This window comes from Saimiri boliviensis, chromosome 2, assembly GCF_048565385.1.
Source record: "Saimiri boliviensis isolate mSaiBol1 chromosome 2, mSaiBol1.pri, whole genome shotgun sequence".
Taxonomy (NCBI): domain Eukaryota; kingdom Metazoa; phylum Chordata; class Mammalia; order Primates; family Cebidae; genus Saimiri; species Saimiri boliviensis.
Window position 1 is genome coordinate 43,214,741 of NC_133450.1, and position 19,258 is coordinate 43,233,998.

The window sequence follows — 19,258 nt, forward strand, 5'->3', positions numbered from 1 at the left end:
GAAAAGTCAGGTTACCCACAAAGGGAAGCCCATCAGACTCACAGCTGATCTCTCTGCAGAAACTCTACAAGCCATAAGAGAGTGGGGGCCAATATTCAACATCCTTATAGAAAAGAACTTTCAACCTAGAATTTCATATCCAGCCAAACTAAGCTTCATAAGTGAAGGAGAAATAAAATCCTTTATAGACAAGCAATTGCTGAGAGATTTCGTCACCACCACGCCTGCCTTACAAGAGCTCCTGAAACAAGCACTAAACACAGAAAGGAACAATCAGTACCAGCCACTCCAAAAACAGACCAAATGGTAAAGACCATCGACACAATGAAGAAATTGCATCAACTAATGGGAAAGACAACCAGCTAGCATCAAAATGGTAGCATCAAATTCACAAATAACAATATTAACCTTAAAAGTAAATGGGCTAAATGCCCCAATCAAAAGACACAAACTGACAAATTGGATAAAAAGTCAAAACCCGTTGGTGTGCTGTATCCAGGAAACCCATCTTATGTGCAAAGACACACATAGGCTCAAAATAAAGGGATGGAGGAAGGTTTGCCAAGCAAACGGAGAGCACAAAAAAGCAGGAATTGCAGTCCTAGTCACTGATAAAATAGACTTTAAACCAACAACGATCAAAAGAGACAAAGAAAGGCATTACATAATGCTAAAAGGATCAATGCAACATGAAGAGCTAATGATCCTAAATATATATGCACCAATACAGGAGGACCCAGATACATAAAGCAAGTTCTTAATGACCTACAAAGAGACTTAGACTCCCACACAATAATAGTGGGAGACTTTAACACTCCACTGTCAATATTAGACAGATCACCGAGACAGAAAATTAACAAGCATATCCAGGACGTGAACTCAGATCTGGACCAAGCAAACTTAACAGACATTTACAGAACTCTCCACCCCAAATCCACAGAATATACATTCTTCTCAGTGCCACATCACACCTGCTCTAAAATGGACCACATACTTGGAAGTAAATCACTCCTCAGCAAATGCAAAAGAATGGAAATCACAACAAACAGTCTCTCAGACAACAGTGCAATCAAATTAGAATTCAGGATTAAGAAACTAACTCAGAACTGCACAACTTCATGGAAATTGAACAACTGGCTCTTGAATGTTGACTGGATAAACAATGAAATGAAGGCAGAAGTAAAGATGTTCTTTGAAACCAACGAGAGTAAAGACATAATGTACCAGAATTTCTGGGACACATTTAAAGCAGTGTCTAGAGGAAAATTTATAGCAATAAATGCCCACATGAGAAGCAAGGAAAGATCTAAAATTGACACACTATCATCAAAATTGAAAGAGTTAGAGGAGCAAGATCCAAAAAACTCAAAAGCTAGCAGAAGACAAGAAATAACTAAGATCAGAGCAGAACTGAAGGAGATAGAGACATTTAAAAAACTTCAAAAAATCAATAAATCCAGGAACTGGTTTTTTGAAAAGATAAACAAAATAGACAGAATGCTAGCCAGATTAATAAAAAAGAAAAGAGAGAAGAATCAGATGCAATGAAAAACAATAAAGGGAATATCACCACTGATTCCACAGAAATACAAACTACCATCAGAGATTACTACAAACAACTATATGCACATAAACCAGAAAACCTATAAGAAATGGATAAATTCCTGGACACTTGCACCTTCAGAAGCCTAAATCAGGAAGAAGTTGAAAACCTGAATTGACCAATAGCAGGGGCTGAAGTTGAGGCAGCAGTAGCCTACCAACCAAAAAAAGCCCAGGTCCAGATGGGTTCACAGCTGAATTCTACCAGATGTAAAAAGAGGAGCTGGTACCACTCCTTCTGAAACTATTTCAAACAATCCAAAAAGAGGGAATCCTTACCAAATCATTTTATGAGACCAACATCATCTGATTCCAAAACTCAGCAGAGACTCCAAAAAAAAAAAAAAAAAAAAAAAGAAAGAAAGAAAGAAAAAAAGCAAACTTCAGGCCAATATCCATGATGAACATAGATGCAAAAATCTCCAATAAGATACTGGCAAACCTATTGCAACAGCACATCAAAAAGCTTATCCATCATGATCAAGTAGGCTGCAACCCCAGGGACACAAGGCTGGTTCAACATACACAAGTCTATAAATGTAATCCACCATATAAATAGAACCAAAGACAAAAACCACATGATTATCTCTATAGATAAGGAGAAGACCTTTGACAAAATTCAACAGCCCTTTATTCTAAAAACACTCAAGAAACTAGGTATCTACAGAACTTATCTCAAAACAATAAAAGCTATTTATGACACACCCACAGCCAATATCACTGAATGGGCAAAAACTGGAAGCATTCCCTCCGAAATCTGGCACTAGACAAGGATGCCCTCTCTCACCACTCCTATTCAAGACAGTATTAGAAGCTCTAGCCAGAGCAATCAGGCAAGAAAAAGAAATAAAGGATACTCAATTAGGAAAAGAGGAAGTCAAATTATCTCTATTTGCAGATGACATGACTGTATATTTAGCAGAGCCCATTGTCTCAAAATCTCCTGAAACTGATAAGCAACTTCAGCAAAGTCTCAGGATACAAAATCAATGTGCAGAAATCACAAGCATTCCTATACACCAATAACAGACTAACAGAGAGCCAAATCATGAGCAAACTCCCATTCACAATTGCTACAAAGAGAATAAAATACCTAGGAATACAACCAACACAGGATGTAAAGGACCTCTTCAAGCGGAACTATAAACCACTGCTCAAGGAAATAAGAGAGGACATAAACAGATGGAGAAACATTCCATGCTCATGGTTAGGAAGAATCAATATCATGAAAATGGCTATACTGCCCAAAGTAATTTATAGATTCAACGCTATCCCCATCAAGGTACCTATGAACTCTTCACAGAACTGGAAAAAAACACCTTAAACTTCATATGGAACCAAATAGAGCCTGCATAACTAAAACAATCCTAAGCAAAAAGAACAAAGCTGGAGGCATCATGCTACCTGACTTTAAACTATACTGCAAGGCTACAGTAATCAAGACAGCATTGTACTGGTTACCAAAACAAAGCTATAGACCAACGGAACAGAACAGAGGCCTCGGAGGCAACACCACACATCTACAATCATCTGATCTTTGACAAACCTGTGAAAAACAAGCAATGGGGAAAGGATTCCCTGTTTAATAAATGGTGTTCAGAAATCTGGCTAGCAGTGTGCAGAAAACAGAAACTGGACCCCTTCCTGACACCTTACACTAAAATTAACTCCAGGTGGATTTAAACATAAAACCTAGGATTATAAAAACTCTAGAAGAAAACCTAGGCAAAACCCCCATTCAGGACATAGGCATAGGCAAGGATTTCATGACCAAAACACCAAAAGCATTGGCAACAAAAGCGAAAACAGACAAATGAGATCTAATTAAACTCCAGAGCTTCTGTGCAGCAAAAGAAACCATCATTAGAGTGAACCAGCAACCAATAGAATGGGAAACAATTTTTGCAATCTACCCATCTGACAAAGGGCTAATATCCAGAATCTACAAAGAACTAAAACAGATTTACAAGAAAAAAAGAAACCCATTCAAAAGTGGGCAAAGGACATGAACAGAGGCTTTTCAAAAGAAGACATATATGAGGCCAAGAAACATATGAAAAAATGTTCATCATCACTGGTCATTAGAGAAATGCAAATCAAAGCTACATTGAGATACTGTCTCATGCCAGTTAGAATGGTGATTATTAAAAAAGCTGGAGATAACAGATGCTGGAGAGGATGTGGAGAAACAGGAACACTTTTACACTGTTGGTGGGAGTGTAAATTAGTTCAACCATTGTGGAAGACAGTGTGGCGATTCCTTAAGGACCTAGAAATAGAAATTCCGTTTGACACAGCAATCCCATTACTGGGTATATATCCAAAGGATTATAAATCGTTTTATTAGAAAGACACATGCACAGGTATGTTCATTGCAGCACTGTTTACAATAGCAAAGATCTGGAACGAACCCAAATGCCCATCAATGATAGACTGGACAAGGAAAATGTGGCACATATACACCATGGAATACTATACAGCCATAAAAAAACAATGAGTTTGTGTCCTTTGTAGGGACATTGATGAATCGGGAAACCATCATTCTCAGCAAACTGACACAAGAACAGAAAATCACACACAGCATGTTCTCACTCATAGGCAGGTATTGAACAATGAGAACACATGGACAGAAGGAGGGGAGCATCATACACTGGGATCTGTTGGGGGGGGAATAGGGGAGGGACAGTGCATGGTAGGGAGGTTGGGGAGGGATAACATGGGGAGAAATGCCAGATATAGGTGTTGGGGGGATAGAGGAAGCAAACCATATTGCCATGTTTGTACCTATGCAATAATCCTGCATGTTCTGCACATGTACCCCAGAACCTAAAGTGCAATTAAAATATATATATATATACATACACATATGTGTATGTATATATATATATATATATATATATATATATATATATATATATATATAATCGAGGCTACAGGGAAGTAAGGATAATATAGGAAGTCGAATCCTTTGATGAAGTTAGAAATTCATACTATGTGTCCTGCACATTTGTTAGATATAGGCACAAATGAAGCTTTCAAATTTCTAGTAGTCAAGGCATTGTGGAAATGTAGTCAGTTTGAGATTCATAATATTCATTAAAAAAAAAAAACAGGTCAATTGCTTAGGATAAGTAGGGGCTTTTTCTAAGGCTTGAAATTTCTCCCCTGAGTCCTACAAAGGGGAAATTGTGCAATGTGGTAGTATCTTCAGTGACCTCTCCCAGACCCAAACACAATATATAGAACTACTTCTTATAACATCTATTAATGTAAGTCATGAGTATAAAACATTATTTCTTAATGATTCCATGAGAGGCTAAAGCAAACCAGTTCAAATATGTACTTCTGTGATAGTGTTTATTATAGAGGACTTCTGTGAGCTAACTGAAGGTATTCAAGTGAAAACAGTTGTGTTTCTTTCTTAAACCAGCCGCATAGCTTAATTCAATTATTGATTCAATACCAGACATTTATAAATAGAAAATAACTCATTTGCTGGTTTTGTGGATAATGGTGGAAATAGAGGCACCAGTTGCTTGTTTCTCCTAATTTCCCACCCTGTTCTAGTCATTAATGAAGAATAGTATTGCTGGCACAGATGAGATAATAATATATGCTAGGCTCTGCCACAGTTTCTATATGGTATATATTAGAAGAGTGAGCATCAATGTACAGCATGAATGGGGTGAATATAGTATGTTCATCCCACCTGGAACTAGTGATCCAGTCTTAATTTTCTTATAGATATTTCCTCCCTGGACTGTTTTCTCAAGCTATTAAAAATAGTAAATGGGTCTTAATTAGCAAATATACATTTAGAGGAATAGGAGCTTGCTTGGGACTCAACTGCTTTTTCTTGCTAAAGGGGACAGTTTAGTAATATTAAGAAACTAAAACTTTTCTTAAGATTCAGACCCACTGACCAGCATAGGGCTGTTATTCTTACTTTTCTTCTCATATGTGAAGTTTTTGAAGGCTTGCTCTTTCTTAGTCTACTAAGTGAGATAATCATTAGAGTATCTTTTAAGAAACTCCCCTATAGCGTATACCTTCATGCAAGAAATGAAAACATCTTGAGGACTGTAAAGACCATATATTTAAAAAAAAATTTCTATGAATTTTTTGAAACTAAGTATAAGAATTGTGCAAAAAGATTTAAGAACATATTTTCTATAAAGAACGGAATTTAACATTTTCAATGTTGTCGATTAGAGTCGGTAAACTTTTCTGGTGAAGAACCAGATAGGAAGTATTAATATTTTAACATTTGTGGAACATACAATCTGTCATGACTAATCAACTCTGTTATTATGGCACAAGAGAATTTCAGATCACATGTAAATAAATGAGCTATGATCTAATAAAACTTTATGGATGTTGAAGTTTAAATTTCAATAATTTTAATGTGTTATGGAATATTCTTTTGATTTTTTTCAATCATTTAAACATGTAAAAATCATTCATAGTTCCTGGGCTGTACAAAAATAGGGGGAAGATTAGATTTGCCCCATAGGCCATAGTAATTTTGATTATTGTAGAATCAAGCACAGGTCAAATAAGAAAAAAAGGTTAATGTCTTTTTGCAAGAATTAACTGTTTCACTCAAGATTTGTGCTTAAATAGATGACCACCCACTTCTACTGGAACTGGACTAGAGAAGTTCTTCTGAACTGTCATAAAATTTTCTTCATAAAATTCTTGTGGGGTATACATGATTGTGAACACAGAGTTCTAACACATAGAACATGTCTTCATGTGATACTTTTAGCTAGTAAAAATTGAAGATTAAAAAGATATTGTTATAAACGTAGCTGATATGGGCAGAGTAGAGACTCAGAAGCCAGGGAGGATAGAGGTTCAACAAGGAGTAAATGATGAGAAGAACCAGGTTCTGCAATGTCAATTAGGATGAGTACTAAAAAAAGATCATTTAGCGGGAAAAATTTGATCATTGGTGACCTTGGAAAGAATAGTGTCGTGAATATGGTGGGAGTAGGAGTTAAATGGAATAGAATTAAGAAGTGAATAACTCAGGTAATGAAGAAAAAGAATAAAGTTGAGAAGTGTGGAGTTAAGGAAAGTCTGAAGGGCAGACAATATTCAGGGAAGCAAGAATAAGAAAACATTTGGTTTGCCTTATATGCTTAATTTAGTAGATTTTAACAAATGATATTTACAGTTTTTAGATCTATTCTTGTTATGTAGACATTTCTTTTAATTTTAACAGAGAAATGTATCATGATTATATACGTCAGTATAAAGAAGTTTTGAAGCAGTACCAACTAAAATACTTGGAAACACCCTTTTCACATGAATATTATGAAAAGAAAAGAGAACACGAAGAAATTCAAAGCAGAGTGTTGGCATGTACTGAACAATTAAAAATGAATGAAACAATTTTTATGAAATTTCTAGGTATTATTTTTGTTATATTATTTTAATTATGGTATCTTTGTAATGAAAAGAATATAATAAATCAGCTTATGCTATGACTTTGTTTTTTAGTGCCTGCTCCCTTTCCGTCACTTACTAAATGGACATTAAACATGTATCCACACTAGTATTTCTACTTATAATTTTTATGAGATAAATATTATTTTGTATTTTAATTGTTATTGTGTTTCCTATGAGAATCACATGGATTTGTTTTGTATTTAATTAAAAGATTTTAGAAATTATTTTGAAGGTCATGTTGGATTCGTTTTCATGTATATTTATGTGGTCAGAAGCAAGCAACTTTGGTGAGAATAAAATGGCATATGTATTTGGCTTTAAGTGACATATCTTAGGAATCAAACCAAACCAAACCAATGAAAATGTCATAGAAAAGAAAGTTCCAGTTAAAATTGCTTAATTATTACTTGTTAGAATAGCAGGTGGAAAGGAGGTGAGTTACATTTATTCATTCATCTATCAAAATTCATTGGGAACCTACCTTGTGCTAGGCAGTAGTGAAGATAATACAGAGCTCTCTTGCAAGGAGCTCAGAGTTTAGTAGGGAAGACAGACATGTAAACAAATAATTCTAATACACTACTACTGTAATAGATGCCTAAGTAATTCTTAATTGGTCTAAGTCTCACCTGTTTGTCAGAGAGATCTTCCCCGATGATGAACTTGAAACTTTAATCCTCTTTCAACCTCCACAATCCTTCATATGCCTTCCTATCAGATTATAACTCCACTGTTTGTACTAAGTCTTCTTTATCCCAGCATTCTACCTTGCTTCCTGTCTGCTTCATTCTACTAAACCATCCTTTAAACTCTTCTGCTGCTTGCTTTCTCTGAATTTTGGTTTTAGTCTCTTTGTTTTTACTTGTTCATTTGCTGCCCATTCGCACTTTAACTTCTCAATGGGAAAGGGCAAAAGTTCATAGATGCTGAAGGTATAGCAAAGGTTTAGGGAGCTGGATATGGAATGGAATGAAATATAAGGTTGCATGACGAACAGGAAGGGGTAAATAAATGGAGATAGGAAGATTTGAAGATTAGGATTTAATTATCTGTAGCTAACATTATAATGAAAACTTGGTAACAATAGACTTATAAATTATAATTGACATGCAATTTTATGTTCTAGCATATAAACATACATATTTTAAGGCAGAATAGGAAAGACCTGATTAATTTTCTCTGGAATTCTTGTTCACTGTCACTATTCTATCATTTTCAAATTCTCCTAAATGGAGTGTCATTTAGGACATTGTATTAGCTAACAACCATGTAAATGTCTACTAATAGCTGATGATTTTTTTACTTGAAATTGGACATAAATCCAGTTCAGCCAGAAGGTCCAAATGGAAGATCTACCTCTCTTTTTTGAGTTCTGCAGGGTACACTGATGAGCCTTACAGAGCAAGAAAAGGGAAATTTGGTGGATTTTGTTTTTCTCCAGCAAATATGCTGGAGATATTTAATATTGGCTTTGAACAAATAAATAATGGAAGCATATAAGTTAAATTTGGGCCTGAATTGTGTTTCATTAGTTATTCCAAGTGACACAATGAACTTTGATTTAAAAAACAAACAACAACAACAACAAAAAAAAACACTACCGTGTGAAAATACTTAATTGAAAGAATCCTAACAAATATTTTGGATGAAATGTTATTTTTAAGTTCATTATATAATATAGATAATAAATGTCTTTGTTGATTTGCCAAATATTTGTATTATCCTTCTGTTTTCAGATACTGTTTTTAACATTGCTTACTGGCATATATGGAACATACATATAAATGATGTCACATAATATTAATCATTTCTGATATAGTGCATATATTATAAATGTAAAATTTACTCATATGACATAATTCCTTAACATAAAAAGTGTTAATCTGAGATGTAAAACACAAGATATTCTTAAACATGCCAGCAATTTTACCAAAAGTTCATCTGAATTGAAGAAAGAAGTAGATGAAATGGAAATAGAAATTAATTATTTAAACCAGGTATATATTTTGTTATATATTTCTAATATGTGTATTAATGTACATGTATACTGATATGTTAGCTGACAGTTTTAGAAGAGCTATTTTTAAGAGCACCTAATATGGAGAAAGGCTTAAGATAATTTATTTGCCTCAGGTTACCTTTGGAGTCAAAAGGTGTTTTAGGTACTGAATATATTAAACTCTGGGTTTTGGGGAATAGATATATATTCCAATTTGAGAAAATTTTGAAAATAATAGCTGATATTCTAAATTTTGGAAAATTCTGTTAAATGTTATATACTTATCATTCATTAAGTATGAGGTACAAAATAACAGTAATATCATTTTAGTAAACAGAAGAAAGCAGATGCCATTTCCTTTAAAATATATGGTAACTGTGTCCTTACGTAAGGAATCAATATCTACTTTGCTTATGACTATCTGTTTTTAAAAATATGAGAGTTAGTTAAAATCTACATTTGTCAATGGAGTTGTAAGGATAATTTAAAGGAGTGTGATTTATTGTTAATTTTGTTTTCATTTTAATAATTATAAATAGAAGATAGTAAATACTACAAAAATATAAATCTTATGATTATATAAAAAATCATAAAATAAAGCATATATTTTTTACTGCTTTGCAAGCAATTATTTTGATTTGCTTTCCCATTTATCTTTATAGCAGATTGAAAGGTGTTATGAAACTAAGGCTCTTTCAGAAACTCTGGAAGAAAAGAACAAAAATACAGAAAACAGAAAAGAGCTGAAAGAAAAGTATAGGTAAACTTTAAAACTAGATTGTATGTGAACAGATATTCTGCATCTAGAAGTGTGATTCTATATCCCATCCCAAACCACTAATATTTACACAGTATCTATAAATGTTGTTGTGCAGGCTATTTTCTATTAATTTCCTATGAAAAATTAATTAACTTAAATATTATGAAATAATACTAAAATCTGCTTCTTGTTTGGTAAGGCTGAGGATAATGTGTAAAGAGAAATAGAGTAGCGGCAGCACATCTGCTGTTCTGCAACTGGTCAGTTGTATAATTCATCCTGTGTTTTCCATGATGGGTCAGCAATAAGAGGAAAACAGAAACAATGGTAGAAACAGCAAGGTATTTCCTTTTTTTTTTAATCACCCTGTCCACTTTGACCAGTTCGTCCCGTTCTATAGAGTGAAGATGAGTCAAAGCATGCTTCTAAATGTGTGGTATATTTCCTTGTCTTTTGTTCTAATGGTGATAAAACAGAGATCAGTGACAAAGGCAAAAAAAAAAAAAAAAAAAAAAAAGAAGATGAACTCTGCCTGTTACCGTATATCGTATGACAGAAAGATTGATGTATTACTATTGCTATTTCTGATCAACTTTTACTTTTTTTCCCCTACCTATATCCTCTTTCATTCTTAAACTCCTCTCCTCCTCTCCTCAAGTTTCATGGCCCTTGATCTGATTTTTTCAACACACTCTTCTCTCAGGTTAATTTCCCTGATCCCGCTTTTTTGGATGTACTATTTTCTTGATTCCTCCACTCCCGTGTACCACATTCAATGCAAGTGTGTCTTTAATTTTATAATGAAGTTAATTGAAAAATAGGTAAATAGACAGAATTTAACTTTATTGGCCCCTTTTAAGAAAAATTCTGTATATTGACAGAAACATATAAATATTTAGTCGTTTTTTACTATATATGTATTTTGACGGAGTTTATTCTATTTCTTTGATTTAGGTAAAATTTAGTGAAAACTATTCGTTTAATGAAAAACTTAGAAGACCCATTTATGATTATAATACTGTTTTAACAATTTCTGTATTCACGTTGGTTGATTTATTTCTGAATAAGTCTTTTTAAAGTTTGAAGTACCGTGAAATCTGAAGCATGCTATTTGTGGTTAAATGGTTCGACTTAAAATGTTTTTGACATGTGTAGAAAGCCTTTTTCAATGATTATATTTTTAAAATAACAGTGTACTATATTGAGAAGAGTACTGGACTTAATCAAAGTATGTTTTTGCTCTGACACCACTACGAAGTAATTCTGTCATTTTGGACAGGTCTATTAAATTCTCTGGAACTCAGTTTTGTTATCTGCAAAATGAGGGATTTTAACTATATAGTATCTAAATATGCCTCCTAGTTTTAAAATGTTAATTTTAACTTATCTAATATTTAATGTCATTCACTTTTCTCTTTAGAATTTTTGAAAAAGATGAGCATATACTTGTATTGAATAAAACTCAAAGCAGTCAATTATTTCTTCCTTATGAATCTCAAAAATTCGTAAGACCAATAAAGATGCATTCTTCAGAGCCAAGAGTTGCAGGTATAATATCTGTTTGTTATTTTAAAAACTTCATTTTTTTCTGCAAACACATAGAAGAAATAGAAGTAAGCAATTATATTTATCATTCGATGTAAGTGGAAACAATACTGGAGACCTATAAACTCAAGAAAGAACTGCTTTGGATCTTTCTGAGAGCAAACAAAATATGTCTTCTATACCCAGCTTTTTTTCTCTTTGAGAAAGGAATTATTCACACAATAAATTTCAAAAAAAGTGTTCTAGTCCAGTTGCACAGGTGTTAGAGGATGATGAAAAATTACATATTTTCATTTGAGGAGTTGATTATCAATATGTGTGACTTAGGCAGGTAAAAGACTTACACTAATAGTGTCTGTAACTTGGTCACTGAGATACTTGAATCAAGTTTTATTCAGTGGCTCTGCAGATTAAATTACCTATTAGCTTGTACAAAAGCAATCACAGTTTTTGTCTTTGCTTTTAATTAAAATTTAATGGCATTTGCCATTATATAATGGTTTTGGCATTAAAAGTCATGACAAAAACCATGATTATTTTTGCAGCAACCTAATGGATTAGATTAATTACATTGGCTGGTTTCTTTGTCTCCTCAACTAATATGTCTTCTTTGGTAACCCCTTGTAAGGTATAGTTTTGTCAGTTGGTCCTTTTGTCATTTCATCTTCATAGTTATAAAACTATTATATAGTAAGGAATTGAGTTTTTAAAAATTTCATAATTTCATATTTTAATTTAAACTAAATATTTATGTATACATTTTCTAAATAACAAGTTTAGATTAAATGTTGGGGAAGATACTTGATTCTGTTTCCAGAATTGATTTAAAGTACTACTATTTAATAATCTAGATAAAAAAGAAGAAAGTTCTGTGCAGCAGTCAAAGCTTGCCAATATTGATTTCAGACAAAAAGAAAATGATACACAGGTAGGTGTTTCTGTTTTAATAGTATAAAATAAATACCTGCTTGCATTAAATGTAATAATGTATGTACTGCCCTTAAGATACAGAAGTGTGTGTGTGTGTGTGTGTCTGTGTGTGTGTTATAAATTTATTAAATCAGCCATTAGTACAACTGCAAGGTCTAAAAAATTTAAAGGAGTTTCAATATGGCATTCTGAATATATACTGTAACCTGTTCTCTTATTCCTAAAAATAATAGAAAAAGATATTTTAAAATACCAAGCCCTGTACATAGTAGACCTAAAACTGTGAGAAATCCCTGAAGGAAGATAACAGGATTGGATTGAAGAGGGAAATTATTGCCTAGGACATGCATAGGAGAATACCGTTCCACAAGATACAGTGATAATGAGTAAGGTAATTGGTTGCATTACCTCAGTGGTAGTTAGTTTAATCCACTGTTCATCTTAACCCCCTGTTCATCTCATATCCACTGTATATTTGACCAAGCATTAGCAATGGGACGACTGTCTCCAGGTGGAAGCAGTGAATGAATATGGAAGTTTGGGTGAGAGAGATAGGCAGGTCCCCTGGGTGGTTCTTGATGCCCAGGAAGAACAAGGAGCAGAGAACTAACTGCTAGTGTCACACTTTACAAATCTTTCCCTTCTTCCTGAAAATAGTCCAGAGGGAAAGCCTCAATGAAAAATATAATTGTTCTTCCACAAGTAGTGGTGACCAAAGTAATTAGTAAAACTTAACTTGTAAAAATTTTCATATCTAGTACTGAAATTCCAGATGATGTCAATATAGGATGAGGTTGGAAAGATAAATGGGAAAAATAAACATTTACTAGAGTTCTATTTTTGATTTAAGGATGGAGGTAGGGAGAAGATATGAACACTGATGAACTCTATACATTGTTGGAAAAATGTAAATTTATGCATATATGTTAAATATTTAAGGATAACCACCAGAAGAGAAATGGAATGTGTTAGTTTTAAAACAGTAGAAGAAAAAAGATAAAACAAAATTAATTAGTCCAACAAAAGATAGTAATGGGGGTAAAAATAAACAGCTGGAAAGCATTGTAAATAGAAAAATGAGATGCCAGAAATAGTTCTGAACACATTAGTAACCACAAAAATGTCACTGAATTAAACCCCCATTAAAAGACACAAGGATTTCTATGGGATATATAAACGAAATACAGGTATATGCTATTAAAACAGAATAGAAGAAACAACTTGACATTGGAAAAAAAAGAATGAATCAGGCAAATGCAGACAAAAACAAGGCAGATGTAACAATGTTATATGAGAGTTCAGGGTAAAAAGTATTGATGGGGTAAATATATTTCATATTTTTAAAAAGAACAATTTACCAAGAAATTATAAAATCCACGATGCACCAAATTACAGAGTTTTAAAATATGTAAAGCAGAATTTGGCAGACTTTCAAAGAAATGGTTGAATACACAGTTAAAGCAAGAAGGTTATAATAGCTCTCTCAAAAAAAGTCATGATTGTGAGTTTTGGAGTTGAATTTGGCTGCATGTGAAACAATACAAAACCAAACCAATGAAATAATAGCATCTTAAACAAGATAAACATTTATTTTTCTCTTACTTGCCATGAAATTCTAAAGTAGGTGACTCAGATTCAGGACTGATAGCATCATCTCAACAATGCCATTATTTCTCAAGCTTCATTTATGCTTTCTTTTCCTGCTACTTTTCATGCTATGCTTTCACCTCTAGGTCACTTCATGGTCAGAAGGTGACCATATAAATTTGCCATCATATCTGCCTTTCAGGCAAGAAAGAGAAAGGGGAGAAAGGCTAGCTGAGTCAGCCCCATTTTTAAGGATTTTTCCAGGAAGCTCCTTAAACGATTTATGATGTCATTTCATTGGCCAGAACTTGGTCACTTGGGTACCTCTATCTGCAGGAAAGGTTGAGAAACAGGGTTTTTTGTTTGTTTGTTTTTTTAAAGTAGAACACAAGGAGAGATTAGATTTTGCATAGGATAGGAAAATGGTAGTGTCTGACACAGGTAAATCAAATAGGTGAAAAGTAAGTAAGGGTTTAGGGAATCTGAATAGCACAATTAGCAAACTTCATGCCCAATGTACACAGAATACAATTAAGTTTTTATTTGCAATATTCACCAAAATTGACCTATTACTACAATAAAAAGTATTTCTCAATGAATTCTAAAAACTTGCTATTTTCACTTACCATAATTTAAAAAATACAAGTCGAACACAAAGGTAGCCCTCCCCCAAAAAACTAGCAAGATAAATAGGGGGATCTGTATGTCCATATGTCAAAATGTTCATAATTTTTCTTCTTTCAGTGAGGTATAATTCATATACCATGAAAGTTACCACTTAAAAGTGTAGATTTAGTGGTTTTTAGTATATCATAAGGTTGTGTAACCATTATCACTCTAATTACAGAATGTTTCTATCACCCCAAACATTTTAAAATATTATCAAAACATAGTAATTGTAACAGTGTGGTGAAGGAGAAGGACAAAGTGATCAATGGACTACATCAAAATAAAAACATATATGACAAAAGACACTAACAAAGTTAAAAGACAATGACAGAATGACCAAAAGATTGGCATCCAGAATGTATACTACATAAAGAAGTATGCAGGAACTCTTGCAAATTAAAAAGAGATAATTAAAATGGACAAAAGATAAGAAGACAGTTTACAGAAAAGGAAAGCCAAAGAATCACTAAACATAACAAGATTCCAGACCTCATGAGTACAGGGAAATGCAAATTAATCCATTAAAAATACTTGGTTTCCTGGTAGAGACACAACAAAAAAAGAAAATTTCAGGCCAATATCCCTGATGAACATCCATGCAAAAATCCTCAGTAAAATACTGGCAAACCAAATACAGCAGAACATACAAAAGATTATCCACCCTGATCAAGTCAGCTTCTTCCCTGGGATGCAAGACTGGTTCAACATAAGCAAATCAATAAACGTAATCCATCACATAAACAGAACCAGTGACAAAAACCACATGATTATTTCAATAGATGTAGAAAAGGCCTTCGATAAAATTCAACACTGCTTCAGGCTAAAAACTCCCAATGAACTAGGTATTGATGGAACATACCTTAAAATAGTAAGAGCTATTTATGACAAACCCATGGCCAATATAATACTGAATGGTCAAAAGCTGGAAGCATTCCCTTTGAAAACCAGCACAAGACAAGGATGTCCTCTCTCACCACTCCTATTCAACATAGTACTGGAAGTTCTGGCCAGAGCAATCAGGAAGAGAAAGAAATAAACGGCATTCAAACAGGAAGAGAGGAAGTCAAATTGTTTCTGTTTGCAGATGACACGATTATATATTTAGAAAACCCCATCGTCTCAGCCCAAAATCTCCTTAAGCTGATAAACAACTTCAGCAAAGTCTCAGGATACAAAATGAATGTGTAAAAATCACAAGCATTCCTGTACGCCAGTAACAGACAAACAGAGAGCCAAATCATGAGTGAAATTCCATTAACAATTGCTACCAAGAGAATAAAATACCTAGGAATACAACTAACAAGGAATGTGAAGGATCTATTCAAAAAGAACTACAAACCACTGCTCAAGGAACTAAGAGAGGACACAAACAAATGGAAAAACATTCCATACAATGCTATCCCCATCAAGCTACCACTGACTTTCTTCACAGATTTAGAAAAACCTAAATTTCATATGGAATCAAAAAAGAGCCCACATAGCCAAGACAGTTCTGAGCAAAAAGAACAAAGCTGAAGGCATCACACTACCTGACTTCAAACTATACTACAAGGCTACAGTAATCAAAACAGCATGGTACTGGTACCAAAATGCACATATAGACCAATAGAACAGAACAGAGGTCTCAGAAATAACACCCCACATCTACAACCACCTGATCTTTGACAAACCTGACCAAAAAAAGCAATGGACAAAAGATTCCTTATTTATTAAATGGTTTTGGGAAAACTGGCTAGCCATATGCAGAAATTGAAACTGGACCCCTTTCTTATCTCTTACACAAAAATTAACTCAAGATGGATTAAAGACTTAAATGTAAGACCTAAAACCATAAAATCCTTTGATTAAACCTAGGCAATACCATTCAGGACATAAGCATACACAAAGACTTCATGACTACAACACAAAAAGCAATGGCAACAAAAGCCAAAATGGACAAATGGGACCTAATTAAACTAAAGAGTTTCTGCACAGCAACAGAAACTATCATCAGAGTGACTAGGCAACCTACAGAATGGGAAAAAAATGTTTGCAGTCTATCCATCTGACAAAGAGCTAACATCCAGAATCTACAAAGAACTTAAATTTACAAGAAAAAACCAAACAACCTCAACAAAAAGTGAACAAAGGATATGAACAAACACTTCTCAAAAGAAGACAATTATGTGGCCCACAAACGTGAGAAAAAGTTCATCATTACTTGTCATTAGAGATATGCAAATCAAAACCACAATGAGATACCATCTCATGCCAGTAAGAATGGCATAAAAAGTCAGGAGACAAGAGATGCTGGAGAGGATGTGAAGAAATAGGAATGCTTTTACACTGTTGGTAGGAGTTTAAATTAGTTCAACCATTGTGGAAGACCGTGTGACAGTTCTCAAGAATCTAGAACCAGAAATACCACTTGACCCAGCAATCTCATTACTGGGTATATACATATAGGATTATAAATCATTCTACCATAAAGACACATGCACATGTATGTTTACTGCAGCGCTATTCAGAATAGCAAAGACTTGGAACCAGTGCAAATGACCATCAGTGATAGATCTGATAAAGAGAATGTGGCGCATATGCAGCATGGAATACTATGCAGCCATAAAAAGATGAGTTCATGTCCTATGCAGGGACATGGATGAAGCTAGAAACCATCATTCTCAACAAACTAACACAAGAACAGAAAACCAAACACCGCATGTTCTCACTCATAAGCAAGAATTGAACAATGAGAACACGTGGACTCAGGGAGGGAAACATCACACACTGGAACCTGCTGGGGGCTGGGGGACTAGAGGAGAAATAGCATTAGGAGAAATACCTAATGTAGATGACGGGTTGATGGTTGCAGCAAACCATCATGGCGCGTGTATACCTATGTAGCAAACCTCTGCATTCTGCACATGTACCCTAGAACTTAAGGTATAACAAAAAAGTGATAATATTGTAATAAAATTGGAATAAATTTTAAAAATGTGCTTTCACATGCACAAATACAAAAAAAGAAATCCCTGGTTTTACCTGTCAGATTAGCAGACTTAAAATATTTGCCTGATACTATTTAGTGAGGTCAAGAATAGTGGAAGTGTAATTTGGTACAACCACTTCAGAGGTCTGATTCACAATATAAATTGATTACAAATAAAAATGTATATACTTAGCAATTCTACTGCTTGACATCTACTTGAAACAAATATTTGAAATATTTATACAGGTACTTGTAGGAGGAGCCATATAGACATATATACTGCTTGCAGGAGTGTCCAATCTTTTGACTTACCTGGCCCACATTGGAAAAAGAAGAATTGTATTGGATCACACATAAAATACGCTAACACTATCGATAGCTGATGAGCTAAAAACAAACAAACAAACAAACCAACAACCTCAAAAAAAAAATCTCATGTTTTAAGAAAGTTTAGGAATTTGTGTTGGGCCAAAATCAGAGCCATTCTGGACCACATGCAGCCTGCTGGCTGTGGGTTGAACAAGCTTGATTTAAAGCATACATCAAAACAGTAGCATCACTTGTTCTTTAAAGGAAGTTGACACTTTTTCTTACAGCTGAAGAGCACAGTAAGATGACAGAATTAAGATCAATGTCTGATATAACAAAAATAGATGAGATAAACTTTTCTGTTAAAACTATGTAGTCATTTTGAGTTAAATAACAAAAAGCAGGGACTCTTTATAATGAGTGATTCAAGGAAACCAAATGCTTGAAACAAACATTAATAAAACAAGGTTTAGATATTAATATTAAACAATTTGTTTTTGAGACATGGTCTTGCTGTGTTGCCTCCAGGCTGGAGTGCAGTGGCTCAATTATGGCTCACTGTAGCCTTGAAATCCTGGGCTCAGTAGATTGTCACACCTCAACCCCTCCCTCACCCCTGATGCTAGGACATCAGGCTATCAAACTCATCTAATTTTTAAATTTTTTGTAGGGTTGGGGTCTATGTTGTACAGGAGGTCTTGAACTCCTGATGCTCAAGTGAGCCTTCTGCCTCAGTCTCTGAAAGTATTGGGATTATAGGCGTAAGTTACCACACCCAGCTAGATATTAAACAATTTAAAGTTAAAATGGAACATAGCTCTTTTATATGTGTATAAGAAGGAAAGTTTCAGCCTTTAATCTTTTAATCTCTTGTTTTGCTTTCCTATGTTAAATTTGAGAGGTTATAGAATGGAGAGACACAGAAATTCAGATTATCAGTTGAGAAAACGGTAAGATTTACCTGATGAGTCATGAATGTGGGTGGTATAAATTTTAAAAGGTTTATCTTAAATATAGAAATACTACTACAAATCATTACTATATTTGTCAAAAACATTAAATTCTTAAACTTTTTGTTTCTCAGTATTCAACTTAATGTTTTGTATGTAGTGGTTTCAGTTCATGTGTGTAGTTGTTGATGCTGATAATGATGGTAATGATGATAAGGATGAAATGCTAATGAAATGAGAGTTCTAAATTGCTATGACAAGCAAAAAATTTTTATTGCTTTTTGTAGCCAAGTTAGAGGCTTAATTTCTTTCTTTCAGATATTTAATGACTCTGCTGTGGATAACCATTCAAAATGTTCACATGTTACAACTATCAAAAGTTCACAAAATTTTATGCAAGTCAGGTAACTTTTAAAAATAAGAAAATGCTTTAATCGCTGAAATAATTTATGAATATCAACTCAGAAAAATATACAAATTATATT

At 33.8% G+C, this 19,258-nt stretch overlaps 1 protein-coding gene across 1 annotated transcript in view; it reads left to right on the top strand.

Moving 5' to 3' along the window:
* C2H14orf39 (chromosome 2 C14orf39 homolog) overlaps positions 1–19,258 on the top strand; it is a 56,977-nt gene that overhangs the window by 9,947 nt on the left and 27,772 nt on the right. The window contains exons 5-11 of the mRNA XM_003924398.4: positions 6,830–7,017; positions 7,108–7,150; positions 8,933–9,053; positions 9,718–9,809; positions 11,236–11,363; positions 12,212–12,288; positions 19,092–19,177. Coding sequence (XP_003924447.3) covers positions 6,830–7,017; positions 7,108–7,150; positions 8,933–9,053; positions 9,718–9,809; positions 11,236–11,363; positions 12,212–12,288; positions 19,092–19,177 — 735 coding nt within the window. The remainder of the gene's footprint in view (positions 1–6,829; positions 7,018–7,107; positions 7,151–8,932; positions 9,054–9,717; positions 9,810–11,235; positions 11,364–12,211; positions 12,289–19,091; positions 19,178–19,258) is intronic.